Source organism: Lygodium microphyllum, chromosome 10 (assembly GCF_053477565.2).
Source record: "Lygodium microphyllum isolate KBCC chromosome 10, Lygodium_microphyllum_v1.1.10, whole genome shotgun sequence".
NCBI lineage: Eukaryota > Viridiplantae > Streptophyta > Polypodiopsida > Schizaeales > Lygodiaceae > Lygodium > Lygodium microphyllum.
In genome coordinates this window covers 127,832,757-127,854,314 of record NC_141144.1, presented here as the reverse complement: position 1 = coordinate 127,854,314, position 21,558 = coordinate 127,832,757, and the positions used below count along the sequence as shown (strand labels likewise).

The 21,558-nt window shown below is 41.8% G+C and overlaps 1 protein-coding gene across 5 annotated transcripts in view; it reads left to right on the top strand.

Annotated features, from left to right (window-relative positions):
• The window catches only part of LOC148030551 (uncharacterized), a 38,857-nt gene extending 18,098 nt beyond the window's left edge, over positions 1-20,759 (top strand). For 2 of the 5 annotated variants that reach the window (XM_087687275.1, XM_087687274.1), the window contains exon 5: positions 19,719-20,759. In XM_087687275.1, the coding sequence (XP_087543401.1) occupies positions 19,719-19,994 (276 nt within the window). In that variant the 3' untranslated portion in view covers positions 19,995-20,759. The remainder of the gene's footprint in view (positions 1-19,718) is intronic. The other 3 variants (XM_087687273.1, XM_087687272.1, XM_087687271.1) reach the window with 2 other exon arrangements.
• The last annotated feature ends 799 nt before the right edge of the window (positions 20,760-21,558 follow it).

Below are 21,558 nucleotides of genomic sequence, written 5' to 3'. Positions count from 1 at the left end.
TGCCTTGGGATAAAAGAAAAATAAACAAAAGGGGCTTATTTCTTATGGCTCAATTTTGGGCTTGAGAGAGGGTGTTGAGATAAAATTGCATTAGCTTGACTTAAACAGCTCCAAAATAAGAAACCTTTTTATTTTAAAAATAAACGCGATCCTAGAAAGTTATTGTGTTCCACATATAAAACCCTAATTTGGGTGCGTCAAACTTCTATAAACAGGCATATAGCTTGCCGCTCTCCCTCAATCTCATTTTTGTAAGTTCCCCATTGTTGTTTGCTATCATCTCGCGCTTGATTCTAGTCCCCGACCCCACCTATGGGTTATCACTTGCAGCCCAGAGCTGTTACCTGTAGTCTAACACTACTGTTTGATGCTTGCATTTGTTGGTGACATCATCAGCTGGACTTGTCGCCATCAATCAGATACTGTCACCATCATCCACAGCTTGCGTTTGCTAAGTTTCTCTCTCCTCTAGTTGTCAACTTCACTTCCTCTGTGTTTTTGGTTAGTCTTTTGCTCAAATTTTCTCTCTCCTCAGGTACCTACGTTTTTGGTTTTTCTCTCCCTCACTATCTTTCTACATGAGATCTAGTCTCTTTGGTTGCGTTTGTCGTTGTTTGACACATGGAGGCTGCCTTGCTGCGTTTTGGGATCTATTTAGAGTACAACACACTCTCTAGCTCATGACCTCTGGCTTGACCCCAAAGATACAAGAATTCAAGGTTTAGTATTCACTGCATAGCGTGTTTGTTGCATGAGCAGTGTATATTCAGTAGTCATTCACTTCATTATTCATTGTGTTCATTGTCTCTGAGTTACCCTAACCCTAACTGTGCTCTCTGCTTATTAGTTTGTGCTTTGTCATATGATTGGTTTTGTGTTTTCTACGTTTAGAGCATTTCTTCATAACCTTCCATTTGGCGCAACACCTGGAAACCTAGAGCCACTTGGACTGGCTCTACATTATGCATGATGATCCTTTTGGCCTGAGGTTTTTGAAATCATGGTTTTGCAGGGCTATGTTCTCTTTGATCACTTTCCTGTGGTATTTGACATGCACGTGTATCCTATTGATCCTTTTTGAGCATGCTCTCTGCATTTCAACTTCTCCTTCCTCCGGCATGAGATATTCAATGGCTATGTGTAATCGTTACTACATTAATTTTCATTGGACCTTTCATTCCAAGGGGGAGCTTCCCTCAATTAGATGATATGCAATGTGCAAATGGTTGCTAGACAATATGGAATACATCACGCTACCCTGTGCAGGCAATGGTTGCAAGCTGCCAAGCAACTCTTGGATCTAACACACTTTCTTTTGGTGGATTTGCCACAAGATCCCCTTTTATTTTCCATCTCTATAAGAGTGGCACAACTTGTTCATACTTTTTAAAAGAGATCATACCAACAGACCAAACTTGCTACACTATCAAGACTGTAGGAAAATAATTGTCGGTTGCACAAGTCATATCACAGCTTGCATGCTTCCTTTGCTAGGAAAATGTGGTCCCCCCTGAGCATCTCTGATGGTAAAATGGTCACAGATTTGCGAGCAATTGTGCAAATGCATAGAACCTATTTCATGGGCTTGCTTAGATCATAGTTCTCTATTTCTCATGTAGTCGGTGTGGCCCCTTCATTGTACGGTGATCTAGTTAAAGATCAAGTTCCACCAGATGTTGCCAATAGCTTGGACATGGACATTACACAAGATGAGGTCATGGATGTCCTCTTGCATTTGCCTAAAGACAAGAGGCCGGGGTGAGATGGTATTATCAATGAGTTCTCTGAGACCTATACCACTCACTTGGCTGCATCTTTGATAGGCTTATGCTAGCAAATTTGGACAACTAGACACATGCCGCCCTCTAAGGAGGGTTTGATTAAACTAATCCCTAAAGTGCAATCTCCCTTAGCCTTGAACTATTGGCGACCAATCTCGTTGATAGGTTCTATGTATAAGATCTTTACCAAAGCCGTGGCTAATAGATTGCATGAATACCTACCAGATACTATTCACCCTGCCCAGTATGGATAATCAAAGGGTGCAATATTCTGCACAACATCTTGAATGTCTAGATAGGGATAGATTATGCTCGATACACAAAATAGGAAATGGCGATGGTTTAATTGGGCCTTGAAAAAGCTTTCAATCATTTGAAATGGTCCTTCTTGGGTTAGTTGATACAAGCCATGGGTTTTGGTTTGAGAATGTTTGGACTTATCAATACTATCAACACGAATTCCTTTTCAAGAGTTCTGCTCAATGATGGTGCCATGACACCCTTCCCCCTTCGTTGATCAGTCAAATAGGATTGCCCGCTAAGTCCTTTCTCCTTTGCCTTGACCACTCATCCCATTGTGGTGTTGTCGCCTTGTCTAGTGGCCAATGGTGAGGTGATTGGACTCTCTCTCTCTTCATAGGAACAGTTGGTGGGGCAAGACTTGGTGGACAACACCTTTATGTTTCTTAATGCTGATCCGGATAATGTACAAAGAGCAATGGCTACATGGAACTTATTTACCCTTGCCTCGAGATAACAAACTTGGTCTTCGATTGCTACGTTTTTCCTTGAGACTTAGGGTATTAAGCATGAGAACATTGGGATTTTTCTCTCATGGTGGCATGTGGTTAATGCTGAACAGGCTATCCATGTTAAGTCTTCTATGCCGTAGAATCATTCAATCCACTCTTGGAAATTGATACTTGTTAAATCTTTTTGGCACCCACCTCTTCCGATTGGAGGCTGCAAACTCCATGAGAGCGGAAGTGTTGGCGGTTTCAAAGCTTCTCTCCTAACAAGGCAAAGAGGAAGAAAGGCCAATGTTGAATAGGATGGTGCGCCTGGGACTCGTCACTGTTACTGATGCTCTTCAACTTGTCAATGGGATTGTTATGTCCTTCAGATTGGCTCAACACTACTTTCATGTTTCCCAAGGCTATTGCAATTTGTGGAATGCCATCTCCACCTCTTTACAGGACATGCAGCCTCTTCCCTCTCACAAGAGACCCCTTGGCAAGATTGGATGATTAATGGTCGCTTGCTTTTGGGTTTCTCTTCAGTTAATTAGATATATCCTTTGCTTATTCGAGATAAGAATCGTCTCATCCAGAAAGGCAATACCACTTGGGGTTTGCAAAAAGGCCAAGCGTGGTGGTAATTTGTAATAATGGCAAGTTGGCTTAACAAAACGCCTTTCCGATCCAAGGCCTTCATTCTTTTGTTAGACGTCGGTTGAAACCCCCCGCCATCTATTCTTCACTTGCTTGGTGGCCCGGAAGGTCAGGTCACTACTATGGGCCTTTTGTTTTCGAGTGGTTGGGCTATCAATGCTTCCAAAGGACTAGCTCTTTGGATATCCCAAGTTTGTGGACCCTGTGCAGGCTAATATAAAAGTGCTCTTTCCTTTCTTACGCTTTTGGGGTCAAAGAGGAACCGTGGCTTGTTTCTCTTCTCAAAGTAGGAACAAAGTTATGATTCATAACAAAATAGAGGAAGACACTCCCAAGAAAGGGGGGGTCAAAGAGGCCAAGTTGCAGATTCTAATAGGCAATAGAATTCTAGTGATAGCAAGGCGTGTTGGCATTTTGGTAAAAAATGTCACATTTCTAAAAATTACTTAAAAAAGAAGACTGAAATTAGAAATGGAAAAAAACAGTAAGGTAATTATGTATCTAGTAGTAGAAACAATGATGATAGAAGTGAACAATTGTTTGTTATGCAACACTTTATGAATACTATGACTACTGATGGTTCATCAAAGAATGATGCATTGTATATAGACTTAGGTGTCCCTAACCATATGACTTCTCACAGATAGTGGTTTAAAGAGATGTGGAGTCTAGAGTCTCTAGGCTATGTGGAGACAGGGGATGATACAACTCACTCCATTACTGATGTGGAAATGTTTCTTTCTGTATGTAAGATGGTAAAAACTAAGTACTTGATTGATATGCTACGTGTACTGAATATTACAAAGAACTTGGGTTTTGTTTGTTAAATAGTAGTACATGGATTGCAGGTTTGGTTCACATCTAATGGTTGTTATGTAGAAGATCTAAAATATGATTGTAGGTTGATTGCAAAAGGAAAATGTGTTGGCAGATTGTTTGCTATTGATGCAAGTTTGTTCAAATGGATGTTGTTATGTTTGCACAAGGTTCAGGTGTTGTGGTTGATATTGAAATTTGACAAAAGAGAATTGGTCATGTGAATGTGCAGTGATTGAAAGAGATGTAGTTAAAATAGATTGTGGATGGCTTGCCCAAGTTTAGGGTTAATGGGATATATAAAGTATGTGAATCATGTCAATTTATAAAAGCAAGGGATGCGTTTTCACATGAAAAGTATGTATGCAAGAAGCCACTTGAATTGATACATTTTGATGTGTGGGGTTCTATAAAGACTACAACTTTGAGTGGTTGCAAGTATTAAGTTTATTTAATTGATTATCATACTCACAAAGTATGAGTTTACTTTATGCGTGAGAAAAGTGAAGTGTTCACTTTAAAGCTTCAAGGTTTTGGTTGAGAAGAAGACAAGGTTGCATCTTAAATGCCTAAGATCAGATGGAGGGGGAGAATATATTTTCAATGAGTTTTTGATCTCTTCGAGAAAAATAGTATGTAGAGGTAGTATACATGTAGATATACTCCGTAGCAAAATGGGGTTGTTGAGCAGAAAAACAAGCATATTGTAGAAGTGGCTTGTGCATTGATGTTAGAAAGAAACTTGTCTCATTACTATTGGGCTGAAGCAATTGCTACTATTGTATACATTATGAACATGACACCCATTGCTGTTGTATATGTTATGTCACCCAAAATTGGATTCCAAAGTAGAAAAATGTGTATTTGTGGAGTATTCTCTTGAGCGGAAGAGATATCGATATTATAATTCTATTACACGTGAGTTGAGAGTTAACAAGGATGTTGTTTTTGATGTGATGAGTAGCTGATATAGTAATATGTAGAATGTAGCTGGGATTGATGAGCATGAGAGTATGGTTGTGCTGAAAATAGTTCAGCAGTCAGAGACATTAAGTGGACCACAAGAGTCTCCTAGTCACAGTTCTATTGATAGACCTTAGAATGGTAGATTGAGGTCACTGGTTACTCCACAAAGTACGTCATGGATGCCACGAAAAGGTAAAGAGAAAGGTGGGGACTCACCTATTATGTCAGATATGTCATTACTTCAACAAGTACGCCATGGGCGTTACAAAAAGGTAAAGAGAAAGTTGGGGACTCACCTATTATGATAGATATGTCATTAGGTTTCTCTCATGTTGATGTTGATTGAGATGGCTTTGAGTAGAGTTGCAAGAGAAAGTTTATGTGGAGGAGCCACCTGGTTATGTAGATGAGAGCCACCTAGATTATGTATCCAAGCTTTGTAAGGCCTTGTATAGGCTGAAGCAAGCACCCAAGGCATGGCATGATAGGATTGCAAATTACATTTTTAGCTTTGGATTTTGCAAAGCACAGGCTAATCACTTACTCTATGTCTATGAGAGTGATGTAAGTATTGTGGTTATTACAATCTATGTGGATGACTTATTTATTGTGGGTGACAGTGAGATAGAGATTAACCATTTATTGTGGTTTTCTCAAGATTGAATTTGAGATGAAGGATTTAGGAGAGCTGCGCTATTTTCTTGGTATAAAGATAATCAAGACTCTAGAGGGTATATGGTTGTCACAGAGATAGTTTGCGTTGGATATGTTGAAGAAGTATGGTATGGCTGATTGCAAGCCTATTTCTATACCTTTGGATATTAATACTAAACTTAATGTACGTGAGGGTGACTTGATTGAGAATGTTCACTATGTATTTGAAGATGTGGGCAGCCTTATCTATTTGACGATCACTAGGCCAGACCTGAACTATACAGTTGGTTTGGAGAGTTAGTTTATGTAGCTTCCATGGAAGCCACATTTGAATGTAGTGCGGCACACATTGTGCTTTTTTTTTTTGCAAATAAAGTGTGGCTAATTATATTACTTCAGAAATAACCTTGAATACAAAGAAGTGCTCATGCTCAACAGACCAAGCTGGAGCTGGTGAGAGTTACAGATACATCATATATACAAGCCTCTCAAGGCGGTTTGGGGGGGATAGGGGAAAGAAGCCATGGAGGGGGGGTGTATCGCCTTCTGGGGCTGCTACCTGCCTGCATCACGAAGAACAGGTCCTGGCCATCTCAAGTGCGCATGAAATGACCTCGAAGCTCTTGACGAGCCTTGGACTCGCCCTGCACCTGATCCCATCGGCCTTGAAGGGAGTGGATGATGGAGGTCCAGAGCTCTGCTAAGGTTGCTTGTACTGAAAGTCTCTCTCTGCCGAAAGCCACCTGACACCGCGCCTTCCAGATATGCCAACTAGTAAGACTCCCTATGATTTCCCATACCTGAGAGCGGTCTGCTGTGGGTTCCAGTACCTGGCGGATGGGTAGAGCCTCTAACCCACAAATGTGTACGACCCTGCCTCGATAATGAATATTGTATTCTGCATCCCGACCTCATACAGAAGGTGACGGCCCTGGCTGACCGCCTACCAACAGAAAGCACCCCAAGAGATACATCCAAGGCTGGGTGCTATGCAGTGCAAGATGCGGCATACTCCTCTCCACACGAGTTGTGTTGCCTCACATGACCAAAGGTAGTGCTTTGGGTTTTCGATAGACTGCTGTGTGCAGCACTTACAAACTCCCTCCTTCTGCATTTGGGCAAGCTAGCTTCCCATCGCTAAGCCTCCATGTGCCACTAGGCATAAAAAATATGATACCCTCCTCGGTCTCCAGCTGTCCCATAGGCGACGCCAGAAGGTCCGTTGGAACGGCTCCGTGATGCTGGGCTCCGCCCAGTGCCTACTACGTGACGGCACCCAATCCATGTCCTCCTGCATTAGTACATGTCTGCCAATCTTGGTAGTGTACTCCAGGAACCTCGGTGGCTTCTTGGCGACCGCTTTGGCCAGCCAAAGCCACTCTCCCAGATCCCACTCCAGCTCATCAAGTGGCCTTTCTTCCCAGATCCAGAGACGCCACTCCCTAAACTCCTGCCAAAAGACCAAAGGGTCCAACCGCCATGTCTTTCCTTGAAGGCCAACCACCCGGATTCTCTTCCATGAAAGGACATCTATCCCCTCGTCCTGCTGCCCTCTGTCAAGAGCTAGACGCCCCCCCTCCTGCACTGTGAAAAAGGTCCCAGGTGGAGCGTCACCCACTCTTCCTGTCACCTGTAGGAGAATGCCTGCTAGTGAGAACCTAGCGGTCCATACCTTCCCCGGCTCTATCGGCTCTTGGAATGGGGGAGCAAGCCATTCCTGAGGTATCACTACGTCTATCTCCCTTCTTCTCAGCTCCACTCCTCGTTGGTAGCCTGATATTTGCTTTAGTACCTCCTCGTCCGCCATCATGTAAACCTCCCACCATGTTCTGATGGTACGAGTCGGGCCAGCCTCCCAACCAGCCCACCGGATGTGGGGGCGCTCGCCAATCTGTGCCCCTTCCTGGTCCCTGACCTGGGGGTTCCAAATCACCAGCTGACGGTCTATCTCCTCCTGGCAGCCTAGGGGGCTGTGGATTAGGGCCTTATGGAGACCCTACCACACGCGGAGCAAGCTGCGTAGGAAGGGTGATCCGGGGGGGGGGGGGGGTGATCTGGGCTGACGCGAAGATCCATCTTAGGGACGGCCTTCACTCACCGCCAAGCCTCGGTCTACAGTTCTGAATACCCTCCTGCAATAGGATCTTCCAGGTCTGCCCTCTCGTTGTGAGGCCGCGGACAACTAGCTTGGCCAGGAGGGCCATACTCTGATACTCTGGGTCGATGATCCCAAGCCCTCCCTCTGACCTATGTCGTATAATGGTCGACCACGCCACCTTGGCCCTGGAATCCCTGGAGCCGTTTGACGTAGACCAAAGGAAATTCCGCACTAGGCGGCGAAGCTGCATTACGCAGGAGAAGCACCAACACGAGGCAATGTACCAGGCCGTCGCTAGGAGAACGTGGTTAACTACCAAGGCTCGACCGGCTAGTGAGAGGCGAGCCGTGCTCCAGTAGGTCAGCTTCCTTCGAATAGAATTGAGGACTGGGAGAAACTGCTGGGCGGGAGTGATGTCGAGTCCCACTTGGAACCCTAGGTACCGGACGGTCTGTCCTTTGCTCACCCATCTAAATCCCAAGTGGACGCCCCACTCCGTGCTAGAGTCCGGGTCTGTGAGGAAGCCAACCGACTTTTGCCAGTTGATTTTTACTCCCGCTGCAGAGAGCGCTGTATCAATTGCATACTCAGAGTCTAACAACTCAATCTCCTCTCTTACTGGGAGTCGGAGGCCACGTAAACCGCTCACACGTGACTTGAGGAAGTGATACATCGCCTTTGCAAAGAGAAGAAACAGGTACGGGGCCAAGGGGCAGCCCTGTCGGATCGATCTCTCCAGCCGAAATTGCTCCCCTTGCCTCCCTCCTATGAGAACCTTGCTGGTGGCCAATCTGTAAAGTGCGGAGACCGAGTTGAGCCGGACCATGAAGGTCCCTTGGCCCAATAGGACGGCCTCCTCGATCTGTGCTGTCCCAATGCACAGCGTGGAGTGAAGGCAGTCCCGAAGTTGGACCTTGGCTGGGGAACGCCCTACTACTTGACCATAAATCACTGTTTCCATTAGCTCCAGCTCCTTAGCTCGGACGGCTAAGAGCTGTTCCTCAAAGAGGACTATGCGCAAGGTGTTTGACTGGGGGGCACTTGCTGAGTGCGCCGGCGTCTAACCAAAGGTTTCCATTGCGCGTTCCTCCTGAGAGGACTACCAATTGCGTCGCGGTGCTACCTGAGGGGAGGAGTTGTTGCAAATGGAGGGAGCAACTGGAGGGTGGGGGGGATCAATGGTGAGAGGGGGGAGAACACTGCTATGTTTGCTACGGATGGGTCCGAGGTTGCGGACGGGGGAAGGGCGCCCGAGGGGGGGGGGAGGGGTGCAGAATGTCGGGGCAGGATTGGCAAGGTGGCCAGGCGGAATGGGAGGCCAGGCGGGCAGGGGGGGGGTCGTCGGGTGTGGGTAGATAGACCAAGTGGTCGGGTGGGGGTCATTGGGTGTGGGTAGTCGGGTGCGGCCAGTCATGTGGGTGACGGACATGGCAGGGACGGAGCGACAAGGCGGAGTGAGGCACGAATAGGGCGGGGACGGGGTGATGGGTTACAAGCGGGGGTCCAGGCGGGGGCTGCAAGCGAAAAATGGGGGGGCACCAGCCAAGGCGGCGGGCAGGGCGAGCGTGGGCGTGAGGGAGTAGTTGGGGGGCGGGATAGCAGGCGACGTGACGACAACTCCTTGACACGGTACACATTGTGCTTTGTCAAGTCCACATTGGATTATGCCTTGTTCTATAGTGTAGGCGTATAATTGAACTTGCATGGTTACACATATGTAGATTGGGACGGTAGTATTTTAGACAGGAGGTCTACCAGTGGTTTTATGTTTTCCTTTCGTAGTATTGTTGTTACTTGGAGTAGCAAGAAACAATTGACAATTGCCTTGTCTAGTACAAAGGCAAAGTACAAAGGTGCTGGAATTATAGCATGTGAGGTAGCTTGGTTACACAAGGTACTCGGTGATTTGGAGATGCAGGTGGACAAGAATGTTATAATCTATTGTGATAACCTTAGAAGCATTTAATTGGCTAGGAACCCAGTGTATCATGGGTGGACCAAACACATAGAGGTCCATTACTATTTTATTTAGGAGCAGGTTCTGACAGGTGATATTGACTTGATTTACGTGAGCACAGAGAATCATGCTGCTATATTTTCACCAAGGCCTTGGGAGACTTTTTTCCTTTGTCTTTGAGCAATTGCATCTTTGTCTGTTCTTTCCAATTTCCTTTTTGTTCTTAAGATGGATTGTGCAAAGAATCTCTAATAATCATGTTGTACTCTTGGTCAAGCATAGATGTTGGGTTTTGTGGTATTTGGATGATATGGCTGCTTGTGAGTACAAGATGGCCAAGTCTTGCACTGCCTGAGTTCATTGCTCTCCAATACATATACAAACTTTTGTCTAGATCTTTGTGGCTCTTGCAATTGTTGCCCAGTAAATATAGCTCTGACTTGGAAAAAGCTTCCCCACAATATCATGATATCCTCTCTAATAAGTGATGGTGCTCTTGTACCATGAAAAAGTCCACTAGTCCTCACACTAGTGCTCTATGCAAGTCTTGTCTCTGAGTTCAGCATGACTCTATAGCCTACGCATGTCTTCTCTCTCTCTCTCTCTCTCTCTCTCTCTCTCTCTCTCGGAGTATACCCTATCAAGCCTCTTTACTAGCATTGCTGCCTTAGACAAGGGAGGAAAGTCCTTAGAGTCTAATGGGTCTTTTGAATCATCCATTGCCTACTCTCTCTCCAGTGACTGTTTCTCCTATTTGTTGAGTTTCAGGGACGTGACAATATCAGCTCTACAGTCTTAGCTAGATGGTTTGTGGAAATTAGAGTCATAGGTGCATTAACAACCCATTTAGGGACCTTTGAAACATGAGGTTGTAGCATCTCTATCTCTTGGGGGGTTGTTGGTAAGGTCTAGGCAGCCCTAGAAGCATGGGTTGTATCATCTTTGGCTTCTGAGGGTTACAATTAGTACATGGGGCTGTGGCTTCTCTGGCTCTTGTGTGCATGAAGAGTATTTGCAAAATCCATAGGTGATTGGGGTGGCAGCACCGCTCAGGTAGCTAGTCTAAGATCTCTCACTATTCATCATTTTTTCTACCTTTGTTTCTCCAAGTCTCTTTGCCCTTGTTGCTGTCTAATCTAAGTTTGCTCTCTGTGTTGCTAGTGCTTTCTCCTCCTTTGCCTAGTGATGCATTGTCTTTGACACTATCCCTTGCTCCTCCTATGAGGTTGAAGCAACCATATCCCTTTGTGTCCTAGGTCAATCTACTACAAGATGACCATCATTGTTATATATTTAGACATTTGGGGACACTAGTAGCATTGTTCACAGTGGTCATGAAGTGACTTTGTGCAAATGCAGTAAGGGCAGTTCAGGTTTAGGCAGCCAAGTCCTATTTATAAGACTCAAGGCCCTATTGCGCACATCATTGTGTGACCACCACTCTTGGACTCGTCCCATTGGCTGACACATCCGTACATTGGGATGCTATGGGTTGGTGGTATGGGACACCAACCTTTGGAATACCCTTGGAATGTGGTCGTGACTTGGAGTGTTGCTAGCTCTAGGCTTGAGGGTGAACCGATTTGGCTCTAAGGTTGGGAGGTTAGTTTGATGACCGGTCCCTTATATTTGTGAATATGGCTTGTGTCTTGTCTCATGTGCAAGTTGGATCCCAAGGGGATGTTTCATTGGTATTAGAGCAGCAACTTGCAATTGGACGCGAGATTTGATGACATGTATGAAACCACTTTTTCTCACGGAACTGTGATGGTTCATGCATGACAGGTATACTTTTATTTCGTTTAGGGTGGTATGGGATATTGCTAGTGAGAAGGGCATGCGTGGGGGGGACACGTGCTGCGGGTGGTGGGTACAACAAGGTACATTTCTTATCTGGTATGTATGCTCGGGTTTGTGTTGGGGTGGTCCGTATGCATCGAGTTTCGGTGATATTGATGGAGCCTGAGGAGCTACCACTCCGAGGCTATGGTAGATTGCCATTAGTAGCTGAAATATCGAGTTAAAATTTCTCTCTTGGTTATTGATTTGACATTTAATATTAATGTTATCATTAATTTTAATGTTTAATGTAGCATTAAATGGTAGTGTAGTTTTTAAACATTTAATGTTTATATTGATGTAACGCTTAATCCTAATGTTAATATCATTGTTAATCAACATACACTAAAATTAGGCCTTGGTTACTCGCTAATTTTATTGGCAGCACTTTAAGACTATGGTTGAGTTTTATATGTGCGAGTGCCCTCAGTTTTAGCTTAATAAAGCTGAATGGCATAGACAAGCAGTGATGCTACATCCTTTATAAATTTCCAATAGAAAGTGGACTAGCACTTCTATGGATTTTGTAGTAGGATTACCTCGTATGAATCAAGGTCATAATGCAATATGGGTTGTGGTTGACCGATTGACGAAAATGGCTTGTTTTATTTCTACAAAGATGATTGTGAAAAGCCATGGTCTCTTTGTTGAACATCTTTAGAGACTTAATGGTTTTTTTTACGAAAAAGTTAATGATGGGGATCCTAAATTCATTGGCCATTTCTGGCAAATAGTTTTCCAAAAACTAGTAACTCAATTGCCCATGTGGTCCTCCGAGCATCTTGAAATCGATGGACAAATCAAGAGGGCAAATCAAACCATAGAGGATATGTTGCCTGCATATGTCTCTTGTAGACAATTTGACTGGGGGCGTTACCTTCCGTAGATTGGGTTTTCTTATAATAGTGCTAAGCGTTTGACTATTGGTTATAGTTTGTTTATGCTTATGTATGGTTATGAGCCAAAACCACCAATTGCCATCAAGCTCATGCGGGTGAAAATGCAGTCCGTGATCTACTTTTTGCACAATATGCAAGAGATCTTGATGATTGATAGGGAAAGCATTTAGGGTCGTGCCATATTTTATACTAACCAACATTGCACTCCTTGATAACTTTAGGAGGACATGTGGCTTTATCTTAAAGTCCCACTGGTTATTTCCAGATTACTAAGAAGATAAATAGCGTATCCTACGAATTGGATTTACCTTGCACATTTAGATTGGTGCTAGTAGCATTGGTCATAGTGGTCATGAAGTGACTTAGTGCGAATGCACTAAAGGGCACTTTGGGATTGGGAAAGCTGAGTTCTATTTATAGGATGCAAGGCCCTATTGTGCACATCATTGTGTGATCACCACTCTTGGACTCTTGGACTCTTGGCCCATTGGCCCATTGGCTGACACATCTATACATTGAGATGGTGTGCCAACCCTTCGGATGTGGTTGCCATCCGAAGTATTGCTTACTCTAAGGCTTGGAGGTGAGCTCATTTGGATCCAAGGCTAGGAGGTGAGTTTGATGTCCAGTCCCTTATATTTTGAATATGGCTTGTGTCATGTCTCGTATGTAGGTTGGATCCTAGGGGGACGTTTCAATCATCTTGAAAGTGAAACATTGCCTAGGAAGCTTGGAGTATGAGAATACTTGAACTCCAAATCCTCCATGAATGGATAGAATCTGAGGGTTTAAGGAAAGGTAGCAAGAAATCCTGATTCCTAGAACAATAATGAGTAACTATAGGGACCCTGTGAGACTGTATTGGCAAAGGTCTCGTTTCTTTGTATGAGGTAGCTGAATGCATTGCCAATCTTGGAAAGGTAGGGGGAGTAAAGTAGTCATCGGGGCTTGGAAAGAAGAGAGTGATGGCAATGCCATCCTTGTGTGCAGACATTGATGATGGACCGCTTGGTTAGATGGGTGTACATGTTTACACTTAGCACATCGGTGGTCATTATGATCCTCATATGGCCACTTATCTATCATTTGTTGCATCTATATACAGCTGGCATAGTTATAGTGCCAGTCGATTAGTATAGTCGGTTATACATTGTTTAACTTAGTAGGTCACTTTTCTATATGTTATATCTTATCTATACTTTGTGTATATTGTATTGTGTGAGGAAGAAGAAAAAAACCAGCAAGAAAACGTTTTGGCCTCTATCTCTCTTCTTGTGTACTTAAGTGAGCTTTCTCTTCTGTATATGGTGTGTGTTTGGCATAGCAACTCAAGCAAGTTCCACTACCACACAATTCTTAATATGGTATTGAAGCGGCGCCATTGAGAGAGGTTGGTTTTAAAGGTTAAAGTGAAGGAGAAGAAGCAAGAATCTGAGCAAGCAAGCAACGGGTAAAAATCTCTTCGATTCTTCCACTCTTTCTCTTAGATAGTGTCTATGGAGCATTGAAAGTAGGGAAGAGCAAAAATTTTAGATTGTTGTGAGATTTAGTGTACGAGCAAAGCATTGTATATTGTGTAGATTAATCCTTTAGGGATTTCTCATTGCTTTTTGGGTCAATCTGAGGCCGTTTCGGGCTCCATTTTAGAAACGCAAGGTTGTAGACAACAGTTTCAGGGTATATTGTAATTCGGGTTGTATCAGCCAAAAGTGGGTGTACAAGTTATAGATTTCAAACCTGTAAGTTTTGAGGTATTTACTAATAAGTAAACATAAGTTTTATCTGCAAATAGGTTGCAAATTACATATACTATTGAGCAGTTAGTGAAAAATGTTACTTAGTGTATTGCTATGCTCTTGTTGTGAAAGGTTGCCGAAGACTTGTTTTGTATCATTTTTGTGATAATGACAGAGAATAGTGGAAACCCTATCATTGAGAAGCTGGACAAGAATAACTATCCATTAAGAAAGTTTTGTGTGATGAACTTTCTTATTGGAAAAGGCCTTTATGAGTTCGTTTTAGGTGGAAAAAAAGAGCCAAAGATACTTGGTGTATTGCTATGCACTTATTATGAAAGGTTGCAGAAGACTTGCTGTTTTGTATCATTTTTGTGATAATGACAGAGAATAGTGGAAATCCCATCATTGAAAAGCTAGACAAGAACAACCACACCCATTTAGAAAGTTTCATGTGATGAACTTCTTTATTGGAAAAGGCCTTTATGAGCTTGTTTCAAGTGAAAAAAAGGAGCCAAAGCTGCTTGGTGTATTGTTGTGCGCTTGTTGTGAAAGGTTGTAGAAGACTTGCTGTTTTGTATGATTTTTGTTATAATGACAGAGATTAGTGTAAACATTATCATTGAGAAGCTGGACAAGAACAACTACCCATTGAGAAAGTTTCGTGTGATGAACTTCCTTATTGGAAAAGGCCTTTACGAGTTCGTTTTAGGTTTTAAAAAAAGGGAGCCAAAGCTGCTTGGTATATTGCTGTGCACTTGTTGTGAAATGTTATAGAAGACTTGTTGTTTTGTATCATTTTTGTGATAATGACAGAGAATAGTGGAAACCCCATCATTGAGAAGCTAGACAAGAACAATTATCTATTAAGAAAGTTTCGTGTGATGAACTTTCTTATTGGAAAAGGCCTTTACGAGTTCGTTTTAGGTGAAAAAAAGGAGTAAAAGCTGAGTAACCATGCTATTGCAGATGAATTAAAGAAGGACAAAAATGTGATGTATTGGTTATCTGCAATCATTGATAATACTATGTTAGGGAACATCAGAAAATACAGAAATTCCATATACAGTTTGGAAAAATTTTAAAAACGTGTTTTCAGTAAATACAAAGATATGAAATATTCAACTCAAGCAAGAGTTGAATACTTTGAAGAAAGGAAAAATGTCTATCAATGAGTATGTTTTAAAGATGAGTAGCATTATAGATACTTTGACAGTATAATGATGATGATTTGGTTTTATCTACTTTGGGTGGTCTTAATAGTGAGAAGTCTTGAAAATCATTTGTCACGTCTGTATATGTACAGAAGCCATTTTCAGATTTTAACGAGTTGGTCTTTCTCACGATCACCGAAAAGATCAATTTGTAGGGTGAATCATTTGAAAGAAGTGGTAAATAGGTCGAAGCATTTTACTCAAGTTGAGGGAACGTGGTAAATCCTCTTTGAGAGGCCGTGGTATGGGACATGTTGATGATAACTAGCGAAACATGTTAAATCAACAATTCGGTGAAATGTAGGTTTTTGGAGGCCATGAAAACTTTAGAGGAAGAGGTGGATGGCAGAATAGAGGTTTTGAAAATTCTAGTATTGTTTATCATTATTGTGAAAAAAGAGTCATATTACAGTCCATTGTTATGCTAAGAATGATAATATTCATAGTGGTAAATTACAACAAGGAAACTATGCATCGTCTTCACGATAGAATGAATATAAAAATGAGCGTTTGTTTGTTATGCGGTATATGATGAATGCTATTACAAAAAAGGGGACATATAATGATGTATGGTATGTTGATTTAGGTGCATCTAATCATATGATTAGTCATGTTGAATGGTTTGGAGATGATGCAGGATTTACAAAATCTAGGTTATGTGTAAATGGGTGATGATTTATGCTACCCAATTTCACATATTAGAAAGATTCCCTTGTTCTTGCATGTTAGATAGACAGGGTCTGTCAGATGTATTACATGTGCCATGAATCACAAAGAATTTAGTGTCTGTTGGCCAAATGGTAGAGTAAGGGTTGTAGGTTCGATTTAATACAAAAGGTTGTTTTATATAAGACTTTAATGATAAGTACATGTTGGTCACAAAAGGAAGTAGAGTTGGCCATATGTTTACTTTAGATGTTGGAATTCTTGCTATGAATGCTGCTATGTATGCTAAAAGAAAAGAAGTGGTTGCAGACATTGAAATATGGTATAAACGTATTGAACATGCAAATGTGCAAAGGCTGAAATTAATGTAATCCAAAGAATAGGTTATAGAGTTGCTTGCTTTTAGAGTTGCAGAATTTCATAGTGTAAAGATGTTGTGCATACAAATGTTTGGGGGTCTACACAGAACATATCTCTTAGTGGTAGCAAATACTTTGTTACGTTTATTGATGAGTGTTTAAGAAAGCTATGGATATATTTCATGAAGGAAAAGAGTAATGTATTTGAGTACTTTAAAACTTTCAAGGTTACTATTGAAATAAAAACAGACTGGAAAGTTAATGCTCGAGATCAGATGGAGGGGGAGAGTATCTTTCTAATGAGTTTAGTGACTTTTTGAGGTCTCATGGGATAACGAGATAGTTTACTTTGTAGGTATACCCCAGTACAAAATGGGGTTGTAGAAAGGAAAATTGACATATTGCAGAAGTTGTACAAGCATTGATGGATTAAAAGAATATGTCAAAATACTTTTGGTCTGAAGCTGTTCATACTACAATCTATATTATGAACATGACTTCCACAGATGCAATGCATGGAATGACCTCCAATGAATGCTTTACAAGTAAGAAGCCTGATGCGTCACACTTGAAAGTGTTTGACTGTATTGCATATGTTCATGTGCCAGATGAGCTATGAAAGAAGCTTGATCCACCCTAAGGCTGAAAATGTATCTTTATTGGATACTCTTTAGAACAGAAAGGGTATCATTGTTATAACCTTGCTACAAGTGAGTTCAGAATAAGCGGGGATGTTATTTTTTGATGAGATGAGCAATTGGTATGTATTTAGTGGTGATGCGTTGGATGATGATCATGATCATGATAGTCATGTGCTGAAAGAAAAGCAAGTATCACGGAGTCTTAGTGGACGAGAAACATCATCTAGTTTTACATCTATAGTTAGCGTCTTGGAGACTGAGTAGTTTCATATCTTCAAGTGCATCTACAAGTGTTGCACGTAAAGACAAAGGGAAGAATAAAGTGTCGGATGGTAACGATACATCTAGTAGTCATTTAGGATTTGATGGAGATTCCAATGGTTCAAAGAGTTTGAATGATAAGCTTGGTATTTCTTCAATCAGGACACCAGGTGTACAGAGAGCACATGGTAATGTAAAGGCTCCACTGAGTGATCCAGTGGTACGCAGGTCTTGTAGGGTCAGATACCCTATTAAAGGATTTGGTTTTGAAGGTTATGTAACTCACCATTATGCTTATATGGTAAAGGTGATTGAGGATGTTTGAGTCCACTTGTTTTGAGGATATTGTTGGTCATGCTCATTGGGATACAACAATGGATGAGGAGATAGCTACATTAGAAGTCAATAAGACTTAGGACCTAATACCATTGCCTAATGGCAAAAAAGCTATTGGCTGTGAGTGGGTTTACAAAATCAAGTATAATATAGATGGTTTTATTAGCATGTATAAGGCTGGGCTGGTTGCAAAAGGCTATGCTCAAACATATGGCATAGATTATGAAGAGATATTCACTCCAGTTGCTAGAATGGCAACTATTAGATGTGATTGCTTTAGTAGTAGTCAAAGGTTGGAGTTTGCAACAAATGGATATCAAGAATGCCTTCTTGCATGGTGAATTGCAAGAAGAGGTAAAAATGGAGTAGCCGGCAGGTTATGAGGATTCAGAGCAGCCCACATATGTGTGCAGATTAAAGAAGACACTCTATGGGCTGAAGCAAGCACCTAGAGCATGGTCTAACAAGATCTGAGAGTATCCTCTCAACATGGGCTTTTATATTTCTGATGCTGGTACTCACTTTATGTGAGAAAGGGAGATGCAAGTTTGGTCATCATAGTCATCTATATGGATAAATTAATTAGTACAAGTGATAGTCATCATAGGCAAAAGAGGAGGCGGAAGTGAGGGCAGACTGGTAGGCATGTTCAGCAGGAAGATGGCATGCATGGCGGAAGTGGAGGTAGGTGGGCAAGTGTGTGCAGGAAGAAGTGGCAGAGAAGGCAAAGCTGGCAGGAATGGGGGACTGCCCCTGTGGATAATTGACAACACAGTCCGCTTTTGCTATCTGAATGTTGCAGGTACCTTCCAAATCACCCATATTTGTGAAGGCTGGCAGATGCAGTCCCCAGTGTGCTCCATCAAGATGCAATACTCCACTTCCAGCTTGGGGAAGAGGAGTGGTATGAAAGAACAAATTTCACTTCTACACTCTCTCAACATTTTCATTGGTGCTTGCTTTTGGTTGGTGCTACAAACTGGTGCCTAGAATGACCCTGTCAGTCAACTAGTGGTCAATAAATAATGATAGGCAAGGAGTATCCTTAACTATTCACATGTGCAGGATATGAATGTTGCATAAAGCTAGGTGTGCAAGTGTTTTGGGTTTTCCACCTGCAGACTATTCACTTGTGAAATAACCAAATTGAAAAGTGCTTTTCAGACATACTCAGAATTTCATTATCCTCTAGGATGAATGTAAGTCCCTCGCTTCAAGGATATGATTTAACACAATTTGGGACTTTCTTTTGGCCAAAATCATGTCCATGGCAGCCTCAAGGCTCAATGTGGAGTAATTTTTTGTCATGCATCAATTTAGGGTAACAAGCACATTCCTTTGTATGTAGACAAAAAACTTGGAAAATCAGCCTCAAGGTTGAGGCAGAGGTTTTTTTTTTGGTGGGGTTTGTTTTTTGTTGGTGGCAAATCAATAGTGTAATGAGTGCATTGTGTTTCTACAGCATAAGTATGCCAGCATGGCCAAATAAATGTCACTGAACTTGCTATGAAACAGCTTTATGGATCCTGTACCCTGCTGCCTGCAGTTGGGGGGTTATGAACATTTCAACTAATTACAGGAAGGCTCCTGGGAAAGTTCTGATTGTGTTGTAAATGAATTATCAACTTGCCAAATTATGATGCTACAACTGCTGATCTAATTCCTTAATATCAATGAGAAAACTAGTGATAAATTATGAATAGCTGCAGTAAGAAATTGTGACCTTCTTCAGATCAGTGCTGATCTTAAAATGAGGCTTATTGAGAGATTCTGCACATAAGCATGTAACCTGCATTTCAGAAACCGTTTAGAATAATTTCAGTACAGCAATCACACCATCCTTGGTGGTGAACAATACAGTGACAAATGAATGATTAGGAAGGTCTATTGGTGAAGATCCTGCAATGAGAGAGAAGCTTTAGTGAGACAGCTGGATATTGCTGAACTGGAATGCATCTGTGATTCGTGCAGCCCAATGCCACACTTGTTTTCTTGTGGAATATATGTTGGTCATCTGATAAGCTCTTGTCAAACATGATTTTCATTCAAACAGTTTTTTTATTAAGGCAGTACACACTTCCATCTTGTAATACAATCACAATAGCAGGTCCTTGCAGAGCTCTGTCCAATAGACGATGAGAAAAGTTTGTCAAGTGATCCTTGCAACAGGGAGAGTGGAGTAGAAGTGGAGATGAAACTTAGAGATGACTTTCTGTACAAGTCTCCATGTGCAGATGTGCTGGATGTCAAGCCAAAGATCGACAGCTCACAACCATCATTGTTATCACAGAGAAATTTCCACATCTCTCAAGAACATGTGGACATCAAGCCAAAGGTAAAGAAAGGGCAAATACATGTAAAACCAGAGCCAATGGATTGAAAGGTCTTGCGACAGCAAGAATCAAGATGATACTTGTACATTTTACATAGGCTTTGTTTGGTGATTTGACAGAGTTATCAAACAAACAACACCTCTTTGGTTCAAACTACTGAGAGAACATAGCCAGTGGTGACAAGTTGCAGGTGCCTGAACTGTAAATTAATCTGTCAAATAAATTTTTGAAGTGCAAATAAAGTTGAAATAGGTCAAGTAAAATATGGAAACTTTTCCATTATGAGTTCATTGACATATCCTCATGGCCATATTATACATTATAGAAAAGCTAGAGAGCTGCAAAATTAGAATCTGAAGTCCTCGCCATCAGCAACAATATGACTAGCTCTCTCCTGTGTAGAACATAAAACCCACTCTCTAGCCATCATGGGTCCAGCCTTGGTGCACTCTGTTGCCAATAGGTTGGGCTTTCTTGAAAGTGTAGTGCTGTGATGGATGTAGTGTATGGAAGCAAGCCACTTAAGTGGTTCAAATCGTAAAGAGTGTAAGATGACTCTGCAGTTTTGACTGCTCAGCTTCAACTTCTCTTCTTTATAATAGGGTGATTGTACAGAGTATATAGAAGCAAAATAACAAGGACAAGGAGAAGTCTCTTTCTTTTATAATGCGATTTTTCTGCCCTTGCGGCGATATTCATTGGTGGGAATAACACCCATCTTTCACCCAAAGGTGGGGTACTGTGGATGGTCATCTATATGTATATGTATATCTATACTAAATCTTTTTTTGAGATCTACCAATCTTATGGCCAAGCTGTCCAAGCTTATGTGGCACCTGTCCCAATAACCCCAAAGAGAAAAGGAATGGGGAGGGTGAGTAATGTAAAGGGTAGATTAGAGTATTTATGCCTCATCACTTGTGGGCACCCACAATGAGGTTGCATATCTCTCACCTCAACCTACTGTTTATTGTTAGTTCTTGGTGAGATGGATTTATATACGTGTATATATATCATAGAAAAATTGAATGCTTTACAATATAGGTTGACTTGCTTGTGTATGTGTGTGTGTGTGTGTGCACATGTGCATTCCGGCTTCATACATGGTGAGAGTGAGATATGCAAAGGGTAGATCAAAGTATTTACGCCTCATCACTTGTGGATATCCACAATGAGGTTGCATATCTCTCAACTCAACCTATTGTTTATTGTTAGTTTCATGTGAGATGGATTTAAAGACACACACACACACACACACACACACACACTCTCTCTCTCTCTCTCTCTCTCTCTCTCTCTCTCCATTAGACTCTTTTTACTATGCCTAATCTTTAATCAAATATTTATTATTTCCTTTCAAATCAAACTTTCCTGTGTAATATGTAAGTGCAATAATCAAAGTGTGAGCATGTTCTCCTCTTTAATATTTTAAGTGTGATAATTTAAGCGTGAGCATGTAAGTAAAGTTACTAAATTACTTTTGCACTTAGACAAGCATAACATTGTTCTCTTTGTTTAGAATTTGGTTTTTCAATTTGTATATTTGCTTTCATGTTTGAAGGCATGCTTACAAATATTCATGCTGTGCAACTTACATGTAAGACCCTCCAT